The sequence below is a fragment of the Malaclemys terrapin genome, chromosome 1, assembly GCF_027887155.1.
Source record: "Malaclemys terrapin pileata isolate rMalTer1 chromosome 1, rMalTer1.hap1, whole genome shotgun sequence".
Classification (NCBI taxonomy): Eukaryota; Metazoa; Chordata; order Testudines; family Emydidae; genus Malaclemys; species Malaclemys terrapin.
Genome location: NC_071505.1, coordinates 99,255,346 through 99,281,818, shown reverse-complemented (window position 1 = coordinate 99,281,818; position 26,473 = coordinate 99,255,346). Strand labels below are relative to the sequence as shown.

Genomic DNA, 26,473 nt, shown 5'->3' with positions numbered 1-26,473 from the left:
CCAGTTTGCAGTCAAATAGAAAACTACTCTGGAATGTTCAAAATATGTCACTCCACAAGAATACTGTTCTGATTTTTACTGATACGAGTAGTTGTATTTTATCATGGCAAATTTACTGGGTGATGGCTTCTAGAGTTTCCCATTACTTGTTTATTTCCAGAGTCCATAACACAGCTGCAGGCTGAGATTTGGTTGGTAGGTGTGAAAATTCCTCAGAGGGCTCTTTATTGGCTCAGCAGGAACCTGAAGCACAGAGGCAGCCTTTGAATGTTCAAAGCAGCTTGCTGTAAGACTGATGGTTTCATTACTCCAGTTTTGCCTTCATTTTATTGCTGGATGACAAGGCTGAAAATGAACCTTATTCTTTATGCCTAGCTGCAAATAGTTAAAGCACTCTGTGCCTCAAAAAAAAAAAAAAAAAAAGACGACGACCGTATGGCTATTTCAGGGGCATGTGCCGGAATTTAAATTTGACCATTTTTGGAGGGGCATATTAAACAAACATATAGTATACACATTAAACCCGGGTTCGGCAACCTTTGGCACGCGGCCCATCAAGGTAATCTGCTGGCGGGCCGTCAGACATTTTGTTTACGTTGACCGTCCGCAGGCATGGCCCCCCGCAGCTCCCAGTGGCCGCGGTTCACCATTCCTGGCCACTGGGAGCTGCAGGGAGCTATGCCTGCGGATGGTCAACGTAAACAAAATGTCTCATGGCCTGCCAGCGGATTACCCTGATGGGCCATGTGCATTAAACCATATCAACACACGCACATACATTATCTGCACAGAAATAAACAGCAGTGCACTCACCATTTCATCAAAAATCCATGCACCGTGGAGCCCTCTGAATAAATGTATTCACAAGTACTTGGCTGTGGTGGGGTCACAGAGCTCCTCTGGCCCTGGGGCCGCGGAGAGGAGAAAGAGAGAACTCCTCCAGCCAGGGCCAGAGGAGCTCGCTCTCTCTCCACGCCGCGGCACTGGGGCTGGAGGAGTTCTGTGCTGATTATTGGGGGAGGGGGAACCCTGTATCCCTGCTTGCCTCCCTTTTGCATGTCCCTGAGCTATTCAATCAGATATGCATTGTTGGTCCATAGCCAGACTGTATCTTCAAGAAGAAGATATCAAAAGCTTGGCTTTGTATAGGTTTCAGAAAACAAATATGTTCCCCCCTCAACAATACAATATACACCAAACCCAAGCCATGTTTAAATCAGTCTGCTGTCATGTTTGATTTTCAGCAATATACAATTGTTTGCCCAGACAATATATGCTGTATTATTTGCATTTTTCATAAAATGAAGTAATGTATAGGTTTCAGTAGGTATTTGTACATAGTGTAGGCATAATTACAATACTTACTTTGCATTACCTGAGAATGGTGCTATAGATAAGTATGTGCCAGGCTTTATATTAGAAACCTATTTCTGAGATTTTACACTCAATCTTAAAAAAAAGTATCCCTTCATGAAAAGTAATTTACTTTTTCTCAGATGTAATGTAAATAAAATGATTGAAATATTGACCCCATTGATGTTAGCAGAAGTTTTGCCATTGAGTTCAACAGAGCCAAGATTTCAAGCAATAGATCCAAATCATTTATTTAGTTAAAAGACATGGTACATTTACAGTTAGAGGAACAAAACAAAGTTGTTTGCAATTTTTTTTTCATCTTTTGAAAATCAAAACAGCTTTGTTTATAAAAATGATCGTTAGTCCATAATACTGACTAGTTAACATTATTTTCAAAATCAAAACCAGTATTTACAGAGGTCAATGGTTATGTTTAAAAAGTGATTGTCAATTCATTCCGTGACTTTCTACAAGTTTTTCTGTTACTACACATAGCATACTATCAATTAGTAATAACTAAATCTATATTAATGCTAATTTATATTTATGTAAACTAGGGCTGTCGATTAATTGCAGTTAACTCACGCGATTAACTCAAAAAAATTGATCGCAGGTTTAATCGCACTGTTAAACAATAGAATACCAATTGAAATGAATTAAGTATTTTGGATGTTTTTCTACATTTTCAAATATATTGTAGTTTGTGTTGTAATTGAAATCAAAGTGTATATTACTTTTGATTACAAATATTTGCACTGTAAAAATGATAAAAGAAATTGTATTTTTCAACCGACCTCATACAAGTACTGTAGTGCAATCTCTTTGTCGTGAAAGTGCAACTTACAAATGTAGATTTTGTTGTTGTTGCATAACTGCCCTCAAAAACAAAACAATGTAAAACTTCAGAGCCTATAAGTCCAATCAGTCCTTCTTCTTGTTCAGCCAATCACTAAGACAAACAAGTCTGTTTACATTTACAGAAGATAATGCTGCCTGCTTCTTAATTACAGTGTCACCAGAAAGTGAGAACAGGCATTTGCATGGGACTTTTGTAGCCAACATTGCAAGGTATTTACGTGCCAGATATGCTAAACATTTGTATGCCCCTTCATGCTTCGGCCACCATTACAGAGGACATGTTTCCATGCTGATGACACTCATTAAAAAAATAATGCGTTAATTAAATTTGTGACTGAACTGCTTGGGGGAAAAACTGTATGTCCCCTACTTTGTTTTACCCACATTCTGACATGTATTTCTTGTTATAGAAGTCTTGAATGATGACCCAGCACATGTTGTTCATTTTAAGAATACTTTCGCTGCAGATCTGACAAAACTCAAAAAAGGTACCAATGTGAGATTTCTAATGATAGCTACAGCACTGGACCCAAGGTTTAAGAATCTGAAATGCCTTCCAAAATCTGAGAGGGACGAGGTGTCAAGCATGTTTTCAGAAGTCTTAAAAAAGCAACACTCTGATGCAGAAACTACTGAACCCGAACCACCAAAAAGGAAAACCAACCTGTTGGGTGGGCTACTCGGTGGAAGATACAGCGGTGTTGCTGTGGAGAGATTAGTTACATTAAACCAGTGGTTCCCATCACGATCAAAGCTCTGTTCTCCTTTATAATCATCTTGAAAATGTCAAGAGGTTTTTAGGGCTAGAAAAGTCATCCATTTTCATTTATTAAGCAGAATTTTAGTATACCAGAGGGACTATAAATAGATTCAGTATGTGGCTATGATCACCATAACAGAAAGAAAGTGCAAATATTCTACAACAGATTTTTGCCCTAAATGAATATAATGAATTAAGCAATAGGATATCAAACCTGTTCAGTTTAGACTGCCCATAACTGATTATTGCCTTTGGGTATTATTGTGTTCTGGCTGTCTACAGATATTCATTTGTTACCTCAGATTTAAAAAAAGCACTTTTACCCTGTTAAAATGTAGGTCTTTCATAAAACAAGATGTATACTGAAGATTTAAACACAAAGTGGAAACAACTCCAAGTTTTGCATTTCATTGCTCAAGAGATTGTGGTTTGGTTGATAACTGAAATGACAGTAATTAGCTGTGAGATTTTCTAATCTTATTATGAAGGCAAAACACTAAATCCTTGAAAAGGCTAACTGTTGAAGGAGGACAAAATATAAAAGTCCCAAGGGAAAAAAAGAATTAGAACAAGATTGGAGTTGATCTATGCATATCTCTAAAGAAAGGCCAGCAGAGAAGGATTGAGTTTGTAATTTCAAACTATTCTCATTACTATCAAGGTGTCTAGATGTGGTCACTAGTGCTGAGCAGAAAATGAAAGGCAAGAAGTGAAGTGGTTTAATGTTAAAAAAGAAGAAAACTAAGAAACGTGCAATTGCATGGGAGGCCCCCACTCAATAGGCAGTAAGAAAGAGCACCAGCATAACTGATTAAGGTGGTACAGATAATTGAAGATGTAATCATGACTCAAGGGACAGGGAAGTGTCATTTATATGAAAATCTGAATTCTGCTAATTAAAGCTATACAAAACCTTTCTATATACCAGCATTATAGAAATGTGATTATATCTGGTATAACAAAATGGGAATAAAGGAAGAGAAAAGAAACCATCAATGTAGTGGAACATTTTCATAAGGTCTAGAAATATGGGATTCTTAATTGTAACTTTGCAAAAGACCCTTAAAAATTATAGTGTGCAATAGTTGTGATTCAGCCACTAAAGAACAATAACTGCAAAATGTCTGTCATGGCCAGAGATAGATGGTGGTAAAGGGAAAATCATCCACAAAAGGAAAAACTGCAAGCTTCAGCCTCCTCTTGCTTATATCAGATTAAAAATCAGGATGGACTGTACTGATGTCAGTGGAATATTACTACTGTAAAACTGGCATAAGTGAAAGGTGAATCAGGCCTTGCAATTTTCTTGCATTTTTGAAAATGTACTTTAAATGTGTACTTATGCTGATGCCAAGATTTTTCTACCATGCCATTCTAAAAAGCCCTGCCTATTCTTAGCATCAGCAGTTAGCAGCAAGAGAAACCTGAGACTTTCCAAATGCCAATTCAAAACTGAGGGAAATTATAATATAGTAATTGCATAGTTGCTAATATAATTATAACAGAAAAACATAAAATCAATTTCTTCCAGCAGTTCCATTGCTTTCAGTGAAATCTGCATCAGGACAATGTAAAGTAAGTCCATGAGAGTGGGGTGGAGAAGGAGAAATTAAACAAATCAAAGTGATAGAATGGGAAAGAACATGAAGTATGAAGGAAAAGAGTTAAAAATAATGGCATGACAATTTTAGTATGAGTCACAGTTATATGCAAGGCCTTGAGTTTTCCAGTTGTATACTAGCTGAAAAAATGGTGGTGTTCTCAAATAAAATTCAAATGCTAGCAGTTCGCAAAATCCATCTTTTTAATCACTGAATTTCTAACTTCAGCAGATCTACACAAAAAAATTAGTATATTTAAAATATACAATCCAGGTGATTTTTTTTATCCATTTACAATTAAACTGAAACAACACCACTACAATAAACACAGAAAAACAGAGTTCAGAACACTGAATTACAGGGTTTTGTTTTTTTTATGTAAGAGATTTGTTGACTAGGATTATGTTAGTTTTAAAGATAACTTGGTAATAGTTATTTTAGAAGTAAAACCTACACTCCACATATGGATCTTTCAAGTATGTCCTTCATTTTTTAAAAAAAAAATATAACTAAATGTTTTATTCAACTCAGCAAAGTTTTAACTAAAACTTGACTGTACATAAAAAATTCAATGTATAAGCTGATTTCTTTATTTGGAGTGACTTCAGCTTACGCTATGACTATTTCAAAGGCTCCTTTCAACTGCTGCTATTGCTTGGGCTAGAGACTTAAATAAAGCCAGCAAAAGTGATGCAAAAATAAATACATAAATAAAAATTAATAAAAACAACAGATGCAATTAACAATTATTATTCTGGTTACTGCTAAACTGACTTCACCTTTAATGAGTGTTTAAGAGATGCACACAAGCATATAGGTAAGACTGTTACATTTGTGGGTTATGTTAACCAACAAGATTGTGATCCATTTTATTTGAATGAAACCAAGTTGAGACTTTTTTAGGAATTTTTCTTGGCCTGCTTTCTATTAATAAAGGCCATATTCCTTTCCCATTGTTTATCATAATGCTTACAGGAACAGAGAAAAAGCACAACATACACTTGGGAAAATGACACGGTGAGATATCTGATGAGAAACCCCAAAATGCAGTTGTAGAAGCTGTTGGGTATGTGTGATAATAATTTATTACAAAGATAACCCATAACACGGACACACACACCCTATTGCTTCTACTCTTTACATATCTAAAAGCAAGTATCAAACATGGTATTCTTTGAGAGCTAAAACATATTATAACCATTTTTTATTCTTACCTGTAGCAGGGCTGCAAACAAATATACTGCTATAAAAACTGGAGTCAAAGAGGTATGACCACTTTTCATTAAATGGATGGTGTACAAGAAAATTAAATGCCCAGGAATCACCAAAAGGAGAAGAACTTGGGCTGATTTGTTATTTACTCCTGTAATACAAAAATAAAAATAAAAATGCCGTTTATCCCTTTGAAAGCTGGAAAATATTTTTATCAATAATAGAAGGAGTGCAAATTGTACCCTTCTGGGAGGGTATGCATGACTTTCACCATCAAATTCCCTCAGAGTTTCTTCTATGTTTAGTGTCTGCCAGGGGATCAACAGGACTGCTGACGGTCTACTCTGAATCAGACCATCCCCTGGCCACCTTGATTGGGTTCCTTACCTAAACATTACCACCCACTTTAAGTTGCAGTAGGCCCCTATATGTTCCCTCAAGAGAGGGAAGTTTTGGCCACCCTTACCTTCTACATAAGTCCCTCAGAGGGCTTTTTATATTGCTAAGTAGTAACTTCACATTCACCTATTTTTTATTTATTAGTTAGAAGTACATTTAATAAATATCAAAGAGCAACTGAAGCTTCTCAAAAATCAACTCTTGCCAAAAGCTATCACACATTTACAAATGGTACCTTCTGTTCTAAATTTAAGGAAAAACTGTGGAAGTCAGAGCAACCATTGTGTGGCATGATGATAACAACTTGACTGGAAACTTCTCATTCAAGTATTATCACATGGATGGAATAAAACCATTATGACTTAGGCTAACAAGGTGAAGCAGGAAATAAAAAGTTCTTGGCATCTGGGTAAAGTTTCAGCTACAACACTATCTGCTGGTTTATAGAACAGCACTAGATAGCTGAAGGATACTTTTCCCAATTAGTAAAGAGGGTGAAGAAAGTCGGGAAACAAAACAAGGTCTGGGAGAATCAAGTCTTTGCCTTAATACGATTCAACTCCTACAGGATAGGCTGACATATTACAAAATTTACACTTGAATGAATGAAATTCCTTATTAGCCAAGCAAAGCAAGACTCTACACTCAACTTGATGGCATTTCTTTGCTTCTCTGTACGTAAGGTGCTAATGTTGGAACACCGCATCTGATCATTTCCAAAATTTCAGGGAGTGGAGAGAACTGTATTGATTTTGGGGGAAACTAGAAAACCAGAATATCTCAGCTTAGAGGAAAGTCAGACTACCTGGTGCTGCAGGCAATGGAATCTCTGCTGCTGCCTACACAGATCAGAGGCAGCAGCATAACTTGCTGTATGGGGAGACTGAGTAGCTAGGAGGCTAACAGACATGAAAGCCTGGAAGATAGGGTTTTGGGGGGGGGTAAGGGAGGAAGGTGGGGACTAGGGCATGGAAGGGGAAGCAGACACCTGAAGGCAAGGTGATAAAGTGGAGTGGAATGGGAGGGAAGCAGGCATTCTGGAGGGGTGTGTTGGAGGGGAGCAGTGGTCGCGATGAGGAAGCAGGGATTGGGAGGTGGGAGTGGTGGTGGTGATGAAGAAGCAAGGACCCAGAGAAGGGGGTGAGGTCCAAGAGAGTCAGAGGGTTGGTTTGTGAGGGGAAAGCAGAGACTATTTATAATGAACCCAGTATTTAATCAGCACACACTCCACAAATACTGGAAAGAGAAGGACAATGTGTGCATGTGTGTTGACTCCAGGGCCGGCTCCAGGCAAAACAAGCAGGTGCTTGGGGCGGTACATTTCTAGGGGCGGCATTCTGGCACTGGCCATCATAGGCGCCGACTCCGGAGCATGGGGAAAAAGGGCCCCCGCCAGCTCGCCTTCTCTCCACCTCCGCCTGCTCCCCTGAACATGCCACTGCCGCTTTGCTTCTCCCCCCTCCCTTCCAGGCTCGCCGTGTGTGAAACAGCTGTTTCGCGCAGCACCGCTGGGAGGGAGGAGAAGCCGAGTGGCGGGGCGCTCGGGGGAAGCGGCGGGGGTGAGCTGGAGCGGGGAGTGGTTCCTCTACCCCCCCATTACTTCCTGCGCCCCCCCCTACTCTAGCTCACCTCCGCTCCGCCTGCTCCCCTGAATGCGCTGCTGCTCCGCTTCTCCGCCCTCCCTCGCCTGAGAGGGAGGTGGGAGAAGCGGAGCGGTGGCATGCCCGGGGGGAGCAGGCGGAGCGGAGTTGAGCTACGGTGGGAGGTTGTGGGGGGCCCGCAGGAAGCAATGGGGGGGAATGCAGCACGCTGGGGGAGGAGGCGGGGCTGGGGATTTGGGAAAGGGGTTCGAAAAGGGTGGAGTTGGGGCGGGGCCGGGGGCAGGGGAGCATGAAAAAAAAAGGGGGGGGGCGGCCAAAATTTTTTTGCTTGGGGCGGCAAAAATCCTAGAGCCAGCCCTGGTTGACTCCTAGCCAGGACTTGACAGCGAGGGTAAACGGGGTGTTGGTGGAGAACGGGAGTGAACTTCTGAGGTTGGATGGGAGAGATAAGTTAATAGAATCATAGAATATCAGGGTTGGAAGGGACCTCAGGAGGTCATTTAGTCCATCCCCCTGCTCACAGCAAGACCAATCCCCAATTAAATCATCCCAGCCAGGCTTTGTCAAGCCTGACCTTAAAAACCTCTAAGGAAGGAGATTCCACCACCTCCCTCGGTAACCCATTCCAGTGCTTCAGCACACTCCTAGTGAAAAAGTTTTTCCTAATATCCAAACTAAACCTCCCACACTGTAACTTGAGACCATTACTCCTTGTCCTGTCATCTGGTACCACTGAGAACAGTCTAGATCCATCCTCTTTGGAACCCCCCTTCAGGTAGTTGAAAGCAGCTATCAAATCCCCCCTCATTTGTTTCTCCTGCAGACTAAACAATCCCAGTCCTCTCAGCCTCTCCTCATAAGTCATGTGCTCCAGCCCCCTAATCATTTTTGTTGCTCTCCCCTGGACTCTTTCCAATTTTTCCACATCCTTCTTGTAGTGTGGGGCCCAAAACTGGACACAGTACTCCAGATGAGGCCTCACCAATGTCGAATAGAGGGGAATGATCATGTCCCTCAATCTGCTGGCAATGCCCCTACTTATACAGCCCAAAATGCCGTTAACCTTCTTGGCAACAAGGGCACACTGTTATCATATCCAGCTTCTCGTCCACTGTAACCCCTAGGTCCTTTTCTGCAGATTAACTTCTGCAGAAGTTAATGAGTTACTGGAGGATAAAAGGACAAAGCAGCTCTGAGTGCAGCCATTTGGGGAGTGTCTTTAACCACTCCTGACTTCCATCTCTGTCTCTCGGTCCCTGTTACACTTCTCCCACTCAAGCCCTACACATGACCTCCCTACCGCTCAATTGTTGCAGGTAGAGGAATCTTTCATTACTGTCTACCTATCACAGCAACAGCTGAAAAGAGTGCAACAATCTAGTTGCAACAATTAACAACCACCAACACATACCTGTACCATAATAGGTTCTGCATGGGTAATAGCAACCCTTTGCTTCTTCTGGCAACTCTCCAGGAATGCTATGTAAATGGAGGTAGGTAGAAATTCTGCTAGCTTGAATTGCCACTAAATTACCACCAATACCTGAAACAGAAAAAAAAATGACATCTTTCACTGATTCTTCTCAGATAACAATTTATCAAACTTATCAACTGCTATTACGCCCATCACACAGCGTACAAAGGTCAAAAGGTGAAAACATCTTCACCATGGAAATGTATTATTCTGCTTCTAGTCAGGCCAACACTAAACACAATGTGACTGGAAGACTCAAAATAAAATTGAACTCAGCTCTTGCCCAGATTTGATTTGCATAGATTCATAGATTTTTAAGGCCAGAAGAGACCGATATGATCATTTAGTCTGACCTCTTGCACAACATAGGCCATAGAACCTCAGCCAGTAATTCCTATATCAAGCCCATAACTTCAATTTAAGCTATAGCACATCTCTTTAAAAAGATATCCTGTCTTCATTTAAAGACTAAATTGCTTTTGGAACCAATGCAAGAGAGCCATGATACCCTTAGAAGCATGAAGAGGATTGCATGCTGGTGAGGCAGTTTAATGGTTGCAGAATTCTATGGTCAGAGAATTCTTACTATTCATCTGCTGGAGGGCTGGATTCAAGAATTTTAGATCTATCATCTTAATAATTGTCTTTGGACAGCAGGTATAGAGAACTTTTCACCTGTTTTTATATTATCCATCTTTATATTAAATTTTTCCAAATTATCTAATTTTTCATCACTTTTTCACTTAAGGAATAAAAGTTTGATTATTATAAATATATTCATGTATTGGACAATAGAGTAGAATGCATCACTTTAAACCATCAAAGATCACTCCACTCAGGATAATAACTAAAAATGATGGAGGGGGCAGAGAGTTTGATTCCAATGCAGGGAGCTGACGAGAGTGGTATTTATTGTGGAGCGCTGGACAATAGTTAAATAGCTAAGGACACCATAAAGGGAAAAAATATGAGAAAAACCTCTTGTCTTCAAAAAACAAAATCTAATCTAGGACCACATACACCAAATGTCTTAAGCATAATCAGATGGTTACTGCACAGCTTTGCTACTGGGCACGAATTAAGGTTGTTTGGCTGCATTAACTGTGCATATCCGTACGTTAACACGTTTGGAATTCTTTTAAGTGAAATCTTAATGCTGAATTTCCAGTACTTGGTTTAGAGATGAAGACAACATCTCTACATTTTTTCATCCTTAAGTTATAAGTTCTTTCAGACTTAACACTATTTTAATGTAGTTATTTTTGGAATACTGTCAGGATATCAATACTGAACCTAGACTCTCAAGGTCCTTAGGCAGCATACTTAGCTGCTGAACCACGACAGAGCACTTAACCACTGCCCTGGACCAACAGCCTTAGTGCTAAAGGCCTACAGAGCCACAGCAACCAAACCCCAGGTCTCTGATTGGATGGACAGGCAGCACTCTCATTGGGAGCCTGGATTATACAAAGGCCCCAGGAGGAAGCTGTCTGAGCAACAAACCATTGCCTGCTCACTGCTGCCTAGATTGCCTCACCTGATCCTGCCTTGCTGCCTCACCCTACCTTGTCTGACGCCACTTTGTTGCCATGCTGCCTTGCCTTACCTCGCCTCCCTAACCTGCTAACCCAGTCCCTTGGATTGGATCTTCCAGTTACTGACCCCTGTGAGAACTCGAGCCAGTGCCCCGGACTGCCCCTGATACCAATCAACCTCTTGGCTAACCGACCACCCGCACACACTTTACTTCTTTGGACTGGCCCAGGGCTGGCTTCTGTAAGATTATTCTGAACTTAATTTTATTATTAGCATTTTGCCAAAATATTTTAAAATAGAACATATTTGAAGTTAAGCCACTATATATATGAATAGTGTACAGTATATATATATTGGCAGTATAAAGCAAAGTAGCTGCACTATACCAGTATAATGCCACATTTCTATGAAACAATTCTGGTGTTAATAAACCACAAGAGCATAGCCTCAAAATGGTAAATAGTTTTTTTAAAAGACATATTCTGAAATAAATCTATAGAAATAAGAGTCATAGGAAAGAAAATGACTTCTTCTGAAATTAAAGAGCCTCAAAATGTTTGGATAGCATTCAAAAAGCGAACAACAAAAAATGTAGATAATGTTCACAACTCTGATAGGAAGATAGATGTTATGTCAGCATAGAGATAGAAGGGACAAGACACAACAGAAAACTGAGCTGTAACACTGGTCTACAATTTTTGAGAAGTCGTCTGCTTCAGAGATAAAATGTGCTATTTATTATGTATTTTGATGTGCTGAATTCAAATATGACAATTAAAACAACTGATTGGCTACTGTTTCTAAGATATTTAAGTTTTTACATTTTATGCCTATATATATTGTGTAGGTAGTAGAGTTTTAATCATAAATTGTAAACCTAGGTCTTTTCATGTGTTTATGGTTGCTTTACATGATAATATTTCACCTGTCCTGTTTATGTAACACTTTAAAAATCAGCAAAAGGGTTATCTAAATAAAATTTATTATGAAACAAAAGGCAAAAAACTATTCTGTACATAGTTTAGTCCTATTTAGTGTCTACTCGGCGCTTCTTGGCTTGTCTCTTGTATTCATTAAATGGAGCATCTCTTGTCACTGTCCAGCAATAGTCTGCAAGCATTGATGGGCTCCATTTGCCCTGATAGCGTTTCTCCATTGTTGCAATGTCCTGGTGAAATCGCTCGCCATGCTCATCGCTCACTGCTCCGCAGTTCGGTGGAAAAAAATCTAGATGAGAGTGCAAAAAATGTATCTTTAGTGACATGTTGCAACCAAGGCTTTTGTATGCCTCGAGGAGGTTTTCCACCAACAACCTGTAGTTGTCTGCCTTGTTGTTTCCAAGAAAATTTATTGCCACTAACTGGAAGGCTTTCCATGCCATCTTTTCCTTGCCACGCAGTGCATGGTCAAATGCATCATCTCGAAGAAGTTCACGAATCTGAGGACCAACAAAGACACCTTCCTTTATCTTAGCTTCACTTAACTTTGGAAATTTTCCACGGAGGTACTTGAAAGCTGCTTGTGTTTTGTCAATGGCCTTGACAAAGTTCTTCATCAGACCCAGCTTGATGTGTAAGGGTGGTAACAAAATCTTCCTTGATTCAACAAGTGGTGGATGCTGAACACTTTTCCTCCCAGGCTCCAATGACTGTCGGAGTGGCCAATCTTTCTTGATGTAGTGGGAATCTCTTGCACGACTATCCCATTCGCAGAGAAAACAGCTGTACTTTGTGTATCCAGTCTGCAGACCAAGCAAGAAAGCAACAACCTTCAAATCGCCACAAAGTTGCCACTGATGTTGGTCATAGTTTATGCACCTCAAAAGTTGTTTCATGTTGTCATAGGTTTCCTTCATATGGACTGCATGACCAACTGGAATTGATGGCAAAACATTGCCATTATGCAGTAAAACAGCTTTAAGACTCGTCTTTGATGAATCAATGAACAGTCTCCACTCATCTGGATCGTGAACGATGTTGAGGGCTGCCATCACACCATCAATGTTGTTGCAGGCTACAAGATCACCTTCCATGAAGAAGAATGGGACAAAATCCTTTTGACGGTCACGGAACATGGAAACCCTAACATCACCTGCCAGGAGATTCCACTGCTGTAGTCTGGAGCCCAACAGCTCTGCCTTACTCTTGAGTAGTTCCAAATCCCTGACAAGGTCATTCAGTTCACCTTGTGTTATGAGGTGTGGTTCAGAGGAGGAGGATGGGAGAAAATGTGGGTCCTGTGACATTGATGGTTCAGGACCAGAAGTTTCATCCTCTTCCTCGTCTGACTCAAGTGAGAATGATTCTGCTCCATCAGGAACCGGCAGTCCTTCTCCGTGGGGTACTGGGCGTATAGTTGATGGAATGTTTGGATAATGCACAGTCCACTTTTTCTTCTTTGACACACCTTTCCCAACTGGAGGCACCATGCAGAAGTAACAATTGCTGGTATGATCTGTTGGCTCTCTCCAAATCATTGGCACTGCAAAAGGCATAGATTTCCTTTTCCTGTTCAACCACTGGCGAAGATTTGTTGCACAAGTGTTGCAGCATATGTGTGGGGCCCACCTCTTGTCCTGATCTCCAATTTTGCAGCCAAAATAAAGGGGATAGGCTTTCTTAACCATAGTGGTTATACTGCGCTTTTGTGATGCAAAAGTCACTTCACCACAAACATAGCAGAAGTTATCTGCACTGTTCACACAAGTACGAGGCATCTCTGCTCACTTTGGCTAAACAGAAATGTGTCCCTTTGCAAAATCAAACACTGACAAATAAGACAGCACAACACTGTCTGATTTCTAGAGCTGATATAGGGCAATTTGTTCAGCAGAGTGATGTAAGCTTCGTTATGATTGCATCATCCATAACTTCTAGGAATAACATGATGCAATTCATATCATGTATGACGCAATACCAGTTTCAGATTGCATCATTCATTGTTTTGCCTAAAAAGCAAGTACTGTCCAAACCCAGTCATAGATTTATTCATAGATCCAGTCAAAGATGTATTTTAGTCATTTCTGGTTTAAATTGAGATCCCTTCCCTTTATAACTCACTTATCCTCCGCCATTCCCAAGTCAAGGGTCGTATATACTGACCCAATAGCATATCTTGAAAACTAGAACCAATCAACAATTTTAAGCATCATTTTCGTTCCCAGTGACCCAAAATTAGTAAAGTTTGACTACATTTATTTCAGAAGCATTTTGGCTGTAGAGCAGTGTAATTAGTCAGTCAGAAATGTTCTTATTTCCCCAATTCCAAATTTCTGTTAATGGGATTCCACAAGGATACATCCAAAGAGAGGGTAGGGGTTTTTTTGTTTTGTTTTTCAATCAGGCTATTACTGCTGAATTCACTTTGAAGGAGACAAAGTATTTCTTTAGGAAATCTATAGAGCTTCTGAGCAGATTTAGGAGTTTGATCTCTAGAGTTAAGCCAGTTCCATAATCTGCTGAGCAGAGGAGTGAATAAGCAAAGTTATTCCCTTGTCTGCCCTCATCCAGGAACAGTCTACCTCATCACTGATATACAATGCTACTCCACCACCCTTGCCTTTATTTCTGTCTTTCCTAAACAGCACATACTCTTCAATACCTGTACTCCAGTCATGACTACTATTCCACCATGTTTCTGTTATCCCTATAATATCCGGTTTCACTTCCTGCACCAGTAGCTCTAGTTCCTCCATTTTGTTACTCAGGCTCCTTGCATTAGTATACAAACATCTTAATTTTTGCCGTTTGGCTTCAATGACATTCTTTACCCGATTAGGCACAGACATTCTACCACCAGTATTACCTATTAGACCGGTATCTACACTACCCTTCCTCTTTATGTCCATTTTCATACCCACGGCTGTATCCTTTCTCACTTCGTTTTCTTCCCTCTCAATGTTAAATTCCGACGTGGAGCTTACCTGGACATCCCCCAACCATCTCCCCCAAATTCCTAGTTTAAATTTCTCTTAATCAATTATGCCAGCCTCCATCCTAGAAGTCTATTTCCCTCCTTACTCAGATGAAAGTCCATCCCAAGAGAACAGTCCTCTGTCCATGAATGTCTCCCAGTGGCCATACATCCCAAAGCCCTCCTTATAGCACCACTGTCTGAGCCATCTGTTGATCGCCGTAATCTTGTCACACCTTTGTCACCCTTCTCTAGGAACAGGCAGAATCCCACTGAAAATCACCTGAGCTTCGATTTCCTTAAGCTTCTTCCCCAGCCTGGCATAGTCTCCCTTGATACGTTCCAGCGAGAATCTAGCCGTATCATTTGTTCCCACATGGAGGACAATCAGCGGATTCTTTCCCGCTCCCATTAGGATCCTCTTCAGCCTCAGGTTCACATCCTGTATCTTAGCACCTGGCAGACAGCACACCCTTCTGTTCTCCGGATCAGCTCTGGTTACAGGCCTGTCTATTCTTCTCAGTAAGAAGTCCCCAATCATGTAGACCTGCCTTTTCCTGGTGACGTTGCGATTCTCCGGTCTATCCCGTTCCCTCTGGCTGCAAGTCCTCACGGTTCCTGTTGCCCCTTGCAATCCTCTGCGAACCATCCCATATCCTCCTGGGGCTCATATTTGGTGTTATCTCCATTGATTCTTCCCCTCTTCCTATAGGACTAGCTGCTCTTCTCTTCTTCCTTGCCCTCTTACCTTCAGCGACCACCTGTTGTGCCCCTTCATTTTCCAACTCCACAAACCTGTTCCTGAGCTCTATTTCTCCTTCACTAGCCCGTCTTTTCCTCTGCCTGGTTCTCTTAGTCACATGCTTCCACTGTCCACTTTCCTCATCCAACAGTCTTCCCTCAGAGTTCTTTGGTCCTGCTTCCATCTGCAAGTCCGAGCTTTTCCCTTCAGCCTCCTCATGTCTTTGCTCCATCATCTGCTCGAACCCCCTTCTAAACTCAACCAGAGTTTCCACCTGCATCTCCAATCCTCAGATCTTTTCTTCCATCAGCTCTATCAGGCGGCAGTTCATGCACATGAAACTCTTTTCAGGTACCCCCTCCAGGATCATGTACATACTGTAGCTTCCACATCCAGTCATCTTCATTGTGTCTTCCACTGCTGCCTCTGTATCTGTCATAGCCTTCCCACCTAAAACCTGTTAGTCTGGGAAACAAAAAACGAACCAAAACACCACCACCCACAGCAAAACAAACCCCCAACAGGCACCAGAACACCACCCACTCCCTTCACTAGCCTGTCTATTCCTTTGCCTAGCTCTCTTAGTCTTCCCCACAAACTCCCCTTGCAAACTCCCCCTGAAACTCCCCTGTTTACAGCTCTGTTTGCTGGTGCCTGTGCCGCTGCAGCTTGTCTGGTGATCATCAAGTCATATTTATTAGTTTTGAAAATATTTCAGATTAAATTATCTAAATTCTCATCAGCTACAGAGTTAAGGATTTTTAAGTTATTCATACCTTAAGAGTATCAATGCCAAATGGAAAGGTATTTTTCTGTAGAATATTCAATTTGTTTCTTCTCATAGCTGCTTTTTTATTATTTTTTTTTTTTACCATGCCCATGAAATTACCCAGGCAATACCAGACTAATTACATCACTGAGGGTAGCAGAAAAGCATTAAAAGATACAATTCTGTAGATTAACAACATTAGAAAAACAACAGGTTGTCAATTCACCAAATTACTGGTGTGAATCCTTAGCTTTTGAATTAACTCCTTTTAAGTGCCTAAGGAAGCCCTGTAATTGATAGCATTAAGAAATTAACTACAGGCATGCCTATGGACTGTTTCAAAGCACAAATTTATGTTTATTTTATATCAGAAATATGTTTCCTGAAAAAAAATGTTGCTCTCATCATGCTATAGCCTTCTGGTTATTATAAAGACTAATTTTGCTAGTTTCTTTTTAGTCACATGGGAACCATAATATATAATGACATTTTCTTTGAAAGTAAAATCTTAAAAATTGACTTGTATCCCTCACAGCAAAGTAGATCTGCTTAACTTCTGCATAAGAATACTACACTGTCACTAAGGATAACAGAAGTTAAGCTCTCTAGTAGAGAAGGATGCCATCCCTGACTTCATTATTAAAAAATACCAAAAAAACCTATCACTTCACTGAACCATTTTAGAGTTAAAAGACAACCCCTTTCCTTAGGATAAATATTTCTACAGAACAGTTGTCAGCCTTGTTCATTGTCATTTAACAAACACTCTCAACACATAAGACCCTGTCCATGGTACAGCCAAAATCATGCCAGTTATATCTATGAATATGGTTGCTAACATAATTTCAGTGTCTAGTACTGGAAATAATTTTTTTCTGAGAACTGTGTTAAAGGAGCTTTGCTACAGACTACACTGAGTTAGTCTGTTAGCTTGGCTATATAACATGGATATAACATTTCTCAAAGAAAAAACACCTGTCCTAATTTATCATGGAAACAATGTTATGTCCTGGTTACGCTGTGGTTAAACACGCTTGTTAATAGCATCGTTCTAAGTATTTGAGGTGTTTAAAGTATACTTAATGTGTTGTACTAATATATATTTGCCCATCTTCAGACTCACTGTATTTGATTACAAAAAAATAAGTTGCTCTACAACACTATATATACATATATATATATATATATATATATACACACACACACACACATTTTGTGTGTGTGAGAGAGAGAGAATTACATATTTTTGCATCAACCCATCATCTTCATTTTATTGTGCACGTGCACAGCCAGAGATTATGGTAAAAGAATATTAAGATTGTGAAGTCAAGCACTCTGCCAGCCCCAAGTCCCCCCCCCCCAACTCCTGGTCCAATCTGTCTCTCACCCTTCCCCAACTCCAGTCATTTCCCCCATTTGTCTGCCTCCCTCACTGGCTTCTTGTCCTAGTCTCTTTTCCCAGCTAGTCCCAGTTCTTCCAATGTGCCACAGCTTCTCATCAGATTTGCTTTTCCCCCTACCCACCTCACTGATTCCCAATTACAGTCTGCTTGCCTAACAAGTCCAAGTTCCCTGAGCTCCTCCTTCAATCTCAGTCTCACCCTCCACACCAACTGCTTCTCAGTTCCCCCCAGCCGTCTTGCCCAACCAGTTCCTGTCTTCCAGTCCCAACCCCTCAGGTCCCAGTCACAGTTTTTCCTCCCCTTCTGTCTCGCAGCCTCCACTCTCAGTCTTCCCCCATCCCCAACCACTGTGGCCCCTTCTCCCAATCTACTCCTTCCTCTTTCCTCACCCTCGACTGGTTCTTGGCTCCCTGTATCTGAGTCAGGCACCTTCTTCTTCCATGCTGCCTGGGCACCAGCTGCAGGGAGTGGGGTGGGGATATTGAGAGCACAAGGGAAATAGTCTCTCTGTTCTCTCTTAGTTCTGGTGTCCAGTCCCACCCCAGCCCACAGCAGCCAAGAGCTGAAAGTTCAGGGGAAGTCCTGCTGAGCCTCTGTACCCTAGGAATGGACATGTATGGCTGCTGTATGGAGATGGTTCATGCACAGTCCACATACACAGGACCTGAGAGATCCTGGAGCATGCTCAGTGTGAATGGAATTTTCCAAGATTTTAGCCATGGCTCTACTTAGCATGTGCAAACAGATTTTTCAAAGGCTTCTTGGAACATTTGGGCAGATTTCCATAGGAACAGCAAAAAGTACATACCTGACACAAACATCACCCTTCTGCCAAATTTCAAATCCCTTCTCTAAAGTATGGAAATCTAGAACTTCTCAATAGCAATTTTAAAATATTTTTAACATTTTAATAAAATATTTATTCCCCCCCGCAACATATTCTCTAAAATGGCTGAACTGTTTTAACTGAAACTTTCCAAAAACTTTGAAGCCAGAGACAGGCACCTGGCATGGAAAGTTTCAGCTGAAATGGTTTACATTTGACAATGTTGTAAACTGCTGAAAACAGAGTCTTATAAAGGGAAGAGTTGGGTAATCTTAATGTATATACCTCCCTCCTTCAAGGGTCTGATCCTACAAGCTACTGAGTCAATCGCCTGCAAGTCAATGGGAGTTGAGGCCATTTAGCAATTCACAGAAGACATCCAGCATTTGTAGAATCTGACTCCACCTGTATAAAGATGTTCAATATATTTAAAGTTTCTAGTTGTGTGCACATCTCCCCAACCCAATACGTCTAATCAAATGCTGATGACTTTTGCTATATCAAGGCTGCAATAACTTTTTAATCTACAATTTGAGAAATAAGTTATATGTACATTGTTGCAATGAATCCCAAAAACATATACCTATTATAGGCAGAGCTGGTACGCATTATGATACAGTCTTTAACATGATCACATACTATTTCTTCCATAGGCCCCTCCCTGCCTCATTCAGTGCACAAGATGAATTGTGGTCACCGACTGAGCAACTATTCAATATTTCATTTTATTCTTATTGTCCAGTGTGTGCCCCATACCTTATTTACAGCACACTATTCAAAATCTTAAATGTATACAGCATTATTAATTTCCTCATGGGCTTTTCTAAGGTACTCATCACTATAGTAACTGAATGCCTAACAAACACTCATGAATTTATTTTCACAACACCCCTATGAGGTGAGGTAGTTGTGTTATTCCCATTTTACAGATGGCACAGAAAGATTAAGGTTAAGAGTGTCCAGTAATTTTGGATGCCTAATTTGAGACATCTAGGACCATATTTTTCAGAGTACTTAGCATGATATAGAAATTAATATGTTCAAAGCACAGCTCCCACTGACTTCAGTTTCAGCTATGAATGCTCAGGACTTCTGCAGATCAGACTGCAGGGTCTCCAGTTGGATACCCAGAAAAAATAAGGTACACACAATTAATGGCAACCCATGGAAAGGCTAGTTCAAATGCCTTGCCCAGGTGCTCGGGCTCCAGTACGAGCCCTAGAACCCTCCCACCTCACAAGGTTCCAGAGCTTGGGCTCCAGCTCAAACCTGAAAGTCTACACAGCAATGAAACAGTGCCGGAGACCTACCTCTGCAAGCCTGAGTTTGCTGGCACAGGCCAGCCCTAGGCTTTTCTTTGCCTACCTGCTCTCATTTGTGGCTCCTAGTGCCACAGTGGCCCCCAGCATCCAAGAGAAGAAATTGCAAGGAAAAATTTGCTTGACCCCGAAATGGGCAAACCATTTTAGCTGAGTATCAGAGGGGTAGCCGTGTTAGTCTGAATCTGTAAAAAGCAACAGACGGTCCACTCCCAATACTTCTGTTAGTCTTAAAGGTGCCACAGGACCCTCCATTTTAGCTGAAACTTTCTAAAAGAGATACGCCTAAAGCAGACACCTGGCAAGGAAAGTTTCAGCCTAATGGCTAAAATTGGGCAAAGTTACAGGCAACTGAAAACAGAGCCTTATAATGGGAAGCATTAGTCAACCTTAACTACTGGTGTACCTATCAGCTCTGCCTATAATATCAGTTAGTATCAGTAGGCATACTGAATATAAGTAATGTACAATTCACCCCAACTTTTCTCCTTCTAGAAGCAACCTAATATTTATGATACTTAGATGAACAATATTTTAGATTTCCAATACTATCTATGAACATTTCTGAGCTAAGAGTTAACCAATCACAGGGTATAAGAGGTATTATAGTCATACCTACTATATAGTTTGTGCAACAGGCCAAAGATTAAATGAAGTCAACACAATAAGGAGAGAAGCAATTCAGCACAATTCTCAAATGAAATCTGATTTTGGGTATAAAATATAAGGTAATATATATAGGATCTGAGGAGATTCCGATCTCTGAGCAGTGATTTTAATCAGCACAGTCCACAGTTGCAAGCAATGAATTGTGCTGATTAGTCCATCTGGCATTCTGCCAAACAGTCTGATTTCTCATGCAGTTTTTATAATAAAAATAACCATCCAGGACACAAAAAGGAGAAAAATATTCTCCATTACAATAGTCAATGCAGCTCCACAACTCTATAACAAGGGACACCACTAACAAAATATAACCAAATTATTTCTCCAAAACTTCAGATTGAAATACTGCCATGGAGATCTGACCACCGATTTCATAAACTTACATTTTATAGAACTGAAGTGCTTAGATTAGCTCCCTTATTTGTCTTAGTACCTACATGCATTGTCCTTTCTTACAAATTTCTTGTCTTCAGAGATGCATGTTGTATGCATTTGTATTAAAAGTTAAGTGTATTAAAATAGGCAGAATTAGATAAACTATTAGGTTCTCCTATACAGCTGTCTTTCCAGAAAAGATTTCGAGCCAACATTGTATAAGTAAGTTATTACTTTTTTATAGGAACAATATATATTTGTTTTGGCTAATGCATGTAGCCAGGAAAATAATGTATTTTAAAAATTGATTCATTTTACTAAAATTGTGAGAATAATAACAAATTATGATGTGGAAATTAATAAATCCTGAAATAATCTTGTAAACATTTTAAATGAAAGACTTTTAGAAAAAGCAAAACAGCACAAAGTATACACCATTTTACTTGTATAAGGTAACAACTAAGAAAAAGTGAGAACTATCACCCCAAATATGTCAGAATTAAATATCCATAAACAGGATTCTCAACCTCTGTATATGCCAAAATAAAGATTGAACTATGCACTTACTCATACAGAACAGGTGCCATTCTGAGACCAATACACTTTCTTCCAATTGAGGATGCAAAATAGTCTACTCTCTGCCCAACCAAGTCTCTCCGCTACCATACAAACTTATGAATATATTTGCTTTCTGATTTATAGTGGCATCAGATTTCATTGTTGAATAGTCTGAGGCTATCTAATAGCAAAAGCACTTTTGTGTTGTCTGAGAGCTCCACACACACTCTATTTTAAAGCAAGTTTCAGAGTAACAGCCGTGTTAGTCTGTATCCGCAAAAAGAAGAACAGGAGTACTTGTGGCACCTTAGAGACTAACAAATTTATTAGAGCATAAGCTTTCGTGGACTACAGCCCACTTCTTCGGATGCATATGCATCCGAAGAAGTGGGCTGTAGTCCACGAAAGCTTATGCTCTAATAAATTTGTTAGTCTCTAAGGTGCCACAAGTACTCCTGTTCTTCTTTTATTTTAAAGCAATATATGTATTTATTAAGATACTTTACTCTTCTAAAGATACTTTACTCTACTCTTTTACATTTTTAAAATGGTGAATGATTGCACAGGATTTTCCTCCTATATCCCCCACAAATACACATCACTACCATCCCACCTGAAAACAAGTGCTAATGTTTATAACAGGCAATGGCCATTTACAAAATATTTGTGGAAAAACAGAGGGTCTGTTGTTCAACTTACCATACTAATATGAAAGAAAAGATATATTTATGGCATAGAGGTGATCTTAGTTTTCATCTCCTGGACAACAGAAATACAATTACAGTATTGTATTAAAGTTCTCATATTGATTTCTGCAAACCTTTTCCCAGTCGCTTTGATCCCTACTTACATTTTCTCCCCAGATATCTGACCATCTTATAATAAACAAAACCAGCTAATGAGCAGAACAAGCTAGTGGCATATACGAAGTATAGCTCTGTTTTATTATTAAAGAGGATGGTTTTATGCCATCTGGATAGTAAGGTTTTATTATCTAACCCTGCAAAGCATTTGTGATTTGCAGGAATTTCCAGATTTTGTAGAAAAAATGTTTGCATAACACAGAAAATGGACAAAATATCTACATATACACTGCTGTTATATATAAAAGCACTTCTAAACCTCACCTATTTCCAAAACACTAGATTATGTTTTGTTTGAGAATTATACCAAAACCTAAACATAAAGTAGCTATTTCCATTAGCTCCACTTTACTTCATGTCTGCAGCACAGTCTGAAGCAAATTGTTCAGATCATTATTATATTATATTATAATTATATTATTTTTTGGCAAATTCTTATAATGAGGTACCAGGGTTACCAGTCCTTTAAAGCTGGTAAGGAAATCCTTCAGGGTCAGCATTACTACATTCAGGAGGGTTTTCTGGGAAAAGTCTTGTGGGACAGGGACTGAGCAAGAGGAAGGGGTCCTGGAAGCATTTTGGGATTTTGAGGGAGAAACTCCCAGCTGCTGTCCTTGTTTAGGGCCCAAGATAAGAATTCCAAATGTATGGAAGGCTGGAAATCCCCTCAGCAGGGCTGATTCAGGTGGTGCTGTGCATACCCATACAGTCTCTCTTTTACACCATACCGAGGGAGCAGGGTAAACTAGCAGTTTTACGTATCATAAGACAGACTTTGAAGCAGAGTCAGACTTTCTGATGAGGGGCCCTGCCATCTTCAGAAAAACACAAGAGAAGAAAAGTCCCTGGTAGGGAAGTTTGTGGGGGGGAAGGAGGGAAAGGTTGGTTTTTTTTTTTTGATTGGTCAGCAACAGTGATATTTCAAAAGCTACCTATTAGGTAATCCACACTTAGGATCTTTGATAGTTAATAAGGTATGTGCAGATATGTTTATGTAAAAGGATTTTCTAAATTCCAGTTTTATACTTTACACTGACAACAGCAATAATCAAGAGGCACCAGAGCAACTATGAAGCACAGGAGAGCCTACATCGAATAAAAGCAAATTACTTACCTCTTGCAGAAGGCACATTATAATATAGCCACACTCTTAGCCAGGTGTTCTCAAACTGGGGGTCAAGACCTCTCAGGGGGTCGCAAGCTGTCAGCCTCCACCCCAAACCCCGCTGCACCTCCAGCATTTATAATAGTGTTAAATATTTTTAAAGTGTTTTTAAAGTATAAGGCAGGTTGCACTCAAAGGCTTGCTCTGTGAAAGAGGTCACCAGTACAAAAGTTTGAGAACCACTACTCTTTGCTCTCTGTGTCCCATATATGAATTTGCAGAAATTCCCTTAGCTATAGAATTTGAGGGTAGCCAAGCATATACAGATCTGTCGCATCTTATGCGTATTTAACATGTGCGATTTCAACTTTACACGGTAGGCAAAAACAAAAACAAAAAAAGAGAAAAACAACAATTTCAATACTATACCTGTAGTGCGAGCGATTTCGCCCACCATTGAACTCAATGGGGTTTTGGCTATACGTGGTTTTCGCTTTATGCAGTAACCGCGGAACGGAACCCCCCGTAAAATGAGACAGACCTGTACCCTCTCAGCAAATATTATGTTCTCCACTGCTTGGTTAAGGGGGAGGAGGGGAAACCAGCAGCCCCTGGTACCTGAACAGTAGTAGTATTTTTTTATTTATTTATTTTTGAGAAAGAGGTAGAAGGTTTTAAGGAACATATTCCCCCAACTCTTTGGGGAAGTGAATGAGAGAGAATCAATGAACCCAATAACTTCAGGAGAACAAGAATTATACATAACCTTTTTCTGAAGGGAGATGTTATAACAGACTCATTCTTAGCAATTAAAAAGCTCTATGAAGTCCAATCACTACTCAGAGGATGTTAAAAAGGGGGAAAGTAAATGAAGGTTTCACACAGTCAACTTGTGTGAAGGTACCACTTTAAATAGAAGCATAGTTTTACTTAGACCAGAGGTAGGCAACCTATGGCTCGCGTGAGCTGATTTTCAGTGGCACTCACACTGCCCGGGTCCTGGCCACCAGTCCAGGGACCTCTGCTTTTTAATTTAATTTTAAATGAAGCTTCTTAAACATTTTAAAAAAATTATTTACTTTACATACAACGATAGTGTAGTCATATATTATAGATTTATAAAAAGAGATCTTCTAAAAACATTAAAATGTATTACTGGCAAGCGAAACCTTAAATTAGAGTGAATAAATGAAGACTCGGCACACCACGTCTGAAAGGTTGCCGACCCCTGACTTAGACAGCCGTAGCCTTTAAAAGACATTTAATGGGATGCCACCCTTGATACACACAATGGTGGTGTATCAACCCACCTAGTATATGTCCACAATACCACTGTGGACACATTCTTGGATGCTGAATCCAAATCAGAGAAATTTGGAAATCCACTTTTTATTTTACTGTTTTGGACTGACTCCCTGCCAGTGCATCTCAGGTATAGGTTGCCATTTTTACACCATGAAAGCTTGTGTGACCCACTACAGTGATACAACAGAATCCACCAAGGTGGTATAAAGGAAATGTATCAGTTGGGTTCTATAAACATTGGGATGCACCCAAAAGCAAGTTGCACCTTTTGGGAAACTGCACCTCTGCCAACAGACCCCTCATCTGCAAGATCCCACAATGATCAATTCTATTTCTGGTCCTCTTCAATATCTCCATACAGCTACTAGGGGGAGTAGGGTAAGAGAACACACTCAAGTGCCAGCAGTATGAATGCCAACTGCTCTAGTTATCCTTCACTATATATGACTATATCACTACCACCAAGATCGCTCAGTGCTTGGACAAGATCAACTTAGGGATGCAGAACATCTGGCTGAAGCTGAACCCAAGCAAGACAAAGGTGATGACGTGGGCAAAGGAAATCCAGGTGGAGAAGTTGGCTGCCATTGTGCAGTCTCCGTTGCTTGCAGGTACCCACCCATCAATTGGTCAATTCAGTCTGCAGTTTAAATAGGTTCCTGGATTAATTTACTGACATTAAGCTGCATAGCAGCATCTACAAGTAACATTTTCTACCACCTCTGATTGACGAGGCTAACTCAGTCTCATCTTAGTGGATGATTACATGGCCTCAATTATACATGCCTTCCTTACCTCCTGGATGGACTAAAATGCAATATACCTGAGCACAAAGCCATCAGCCCTTAGGAATCACCAACTCCACACCAAATTCACAATGTAGCTGCACACCTCCTCAGCAATGCAGGCTACCATGAGCACATCAGATCTGTCTGCCGCTCTCCACACTGACTTCCAATAAAATGTTGACTCAAATTCAAGGTCTTGGTCCTAAGTCTGGGCCAAGGATATCTAAAAGACTGCCTAACGGTCTGGGATGAGGACCCTGGTCAACAACTCTGCTCCTCAGTCACATTCAAACTTTCTACCACAAAAGTAAAGGTAGTCTCTGCAGGAAACAGAGCCTTCTCAGTGTTTGGTCCCAAACTATGGAATGAGCTCCCACAGGAACTAAGAGTTACCACCTACCTTATCAACTTCCACTCAAAGTGGTACAAGAACCTATCTACAATGGAATTTATCTGTTTCAACTGCTATGCTGAAACTACTGACTGTGGCAAATCTTTCCAGCTAAATCCCAATCTTGTCAAGAACTATCTGTCCTGAACTACTGCAGAAGAAAAGGGGACTTTAAGATCTAGTCGTTTAGTTGGATAGCACCCAAATGAAAATCTCATAGCATGATGAGACTTTTGTAGATGTAGGTATGGTGAAACCTCCTGTGAAATCTAAAATTTATTTGCATTCTTGTAGGTAGAAATATGGTTTTGAGCCCAAACCCTCAATATCTGGACTCCTATACACTCCCAGTATCCCAGGTGAGCAAGCAGGTACTTGGATAGTCAGTATGGATTCAGATGGCTATGGCACCTCAGAGGTGATGCTGTCACATCCTTCAAATTCTTTCAAAGAGAACCCTGTGAGCGTCCAAGGCCCAGAAAAGAGGAAAGCATAGGTTACGATTATATCAAGGTACAACATGACTTCTTTACACCTCACTTTAACACAGGTGGCATCAACTGAAAAATTGGAATCTCCCCAATTACACTTTGTTTAGCTTAGAAGCTCAACTGCAGGAAAACTCAGTTCATATTGCACATCTGGAGTACTGGA

General features: G+C 40.4%; 1 protein-coding gene across 2 annotated transcripts in view; it reads right to left on the bottom strand.

Moving 5' to 3' along the window:
* The window catches only part of SLC41A2 (solute carrier family 41 member 2), a 103,950-nt gene that overhangs the window by 14,789 nt on the left and 62,688 nt on the right, over positions 1-26,473 (bottom strand). For both annotated transcript variants that reach the window (XM_054032993.1, XM_054032985.1), the window contains exons 9-10: positions 9,199-9,330; positions 5,790-5,938 (exon numbers count right to left, since the gene is read on the bottom strand). In XM_054032993.1, coding sequence (XP_053888968.1) covers positions 5,790-5,938; positions 9,199-9,330 — 281 coding nt within the window. The remainder of the gene's footprint in view (positions 1-5,789; positions 5,939-9,198; positions 9,331-26,473) is intronic.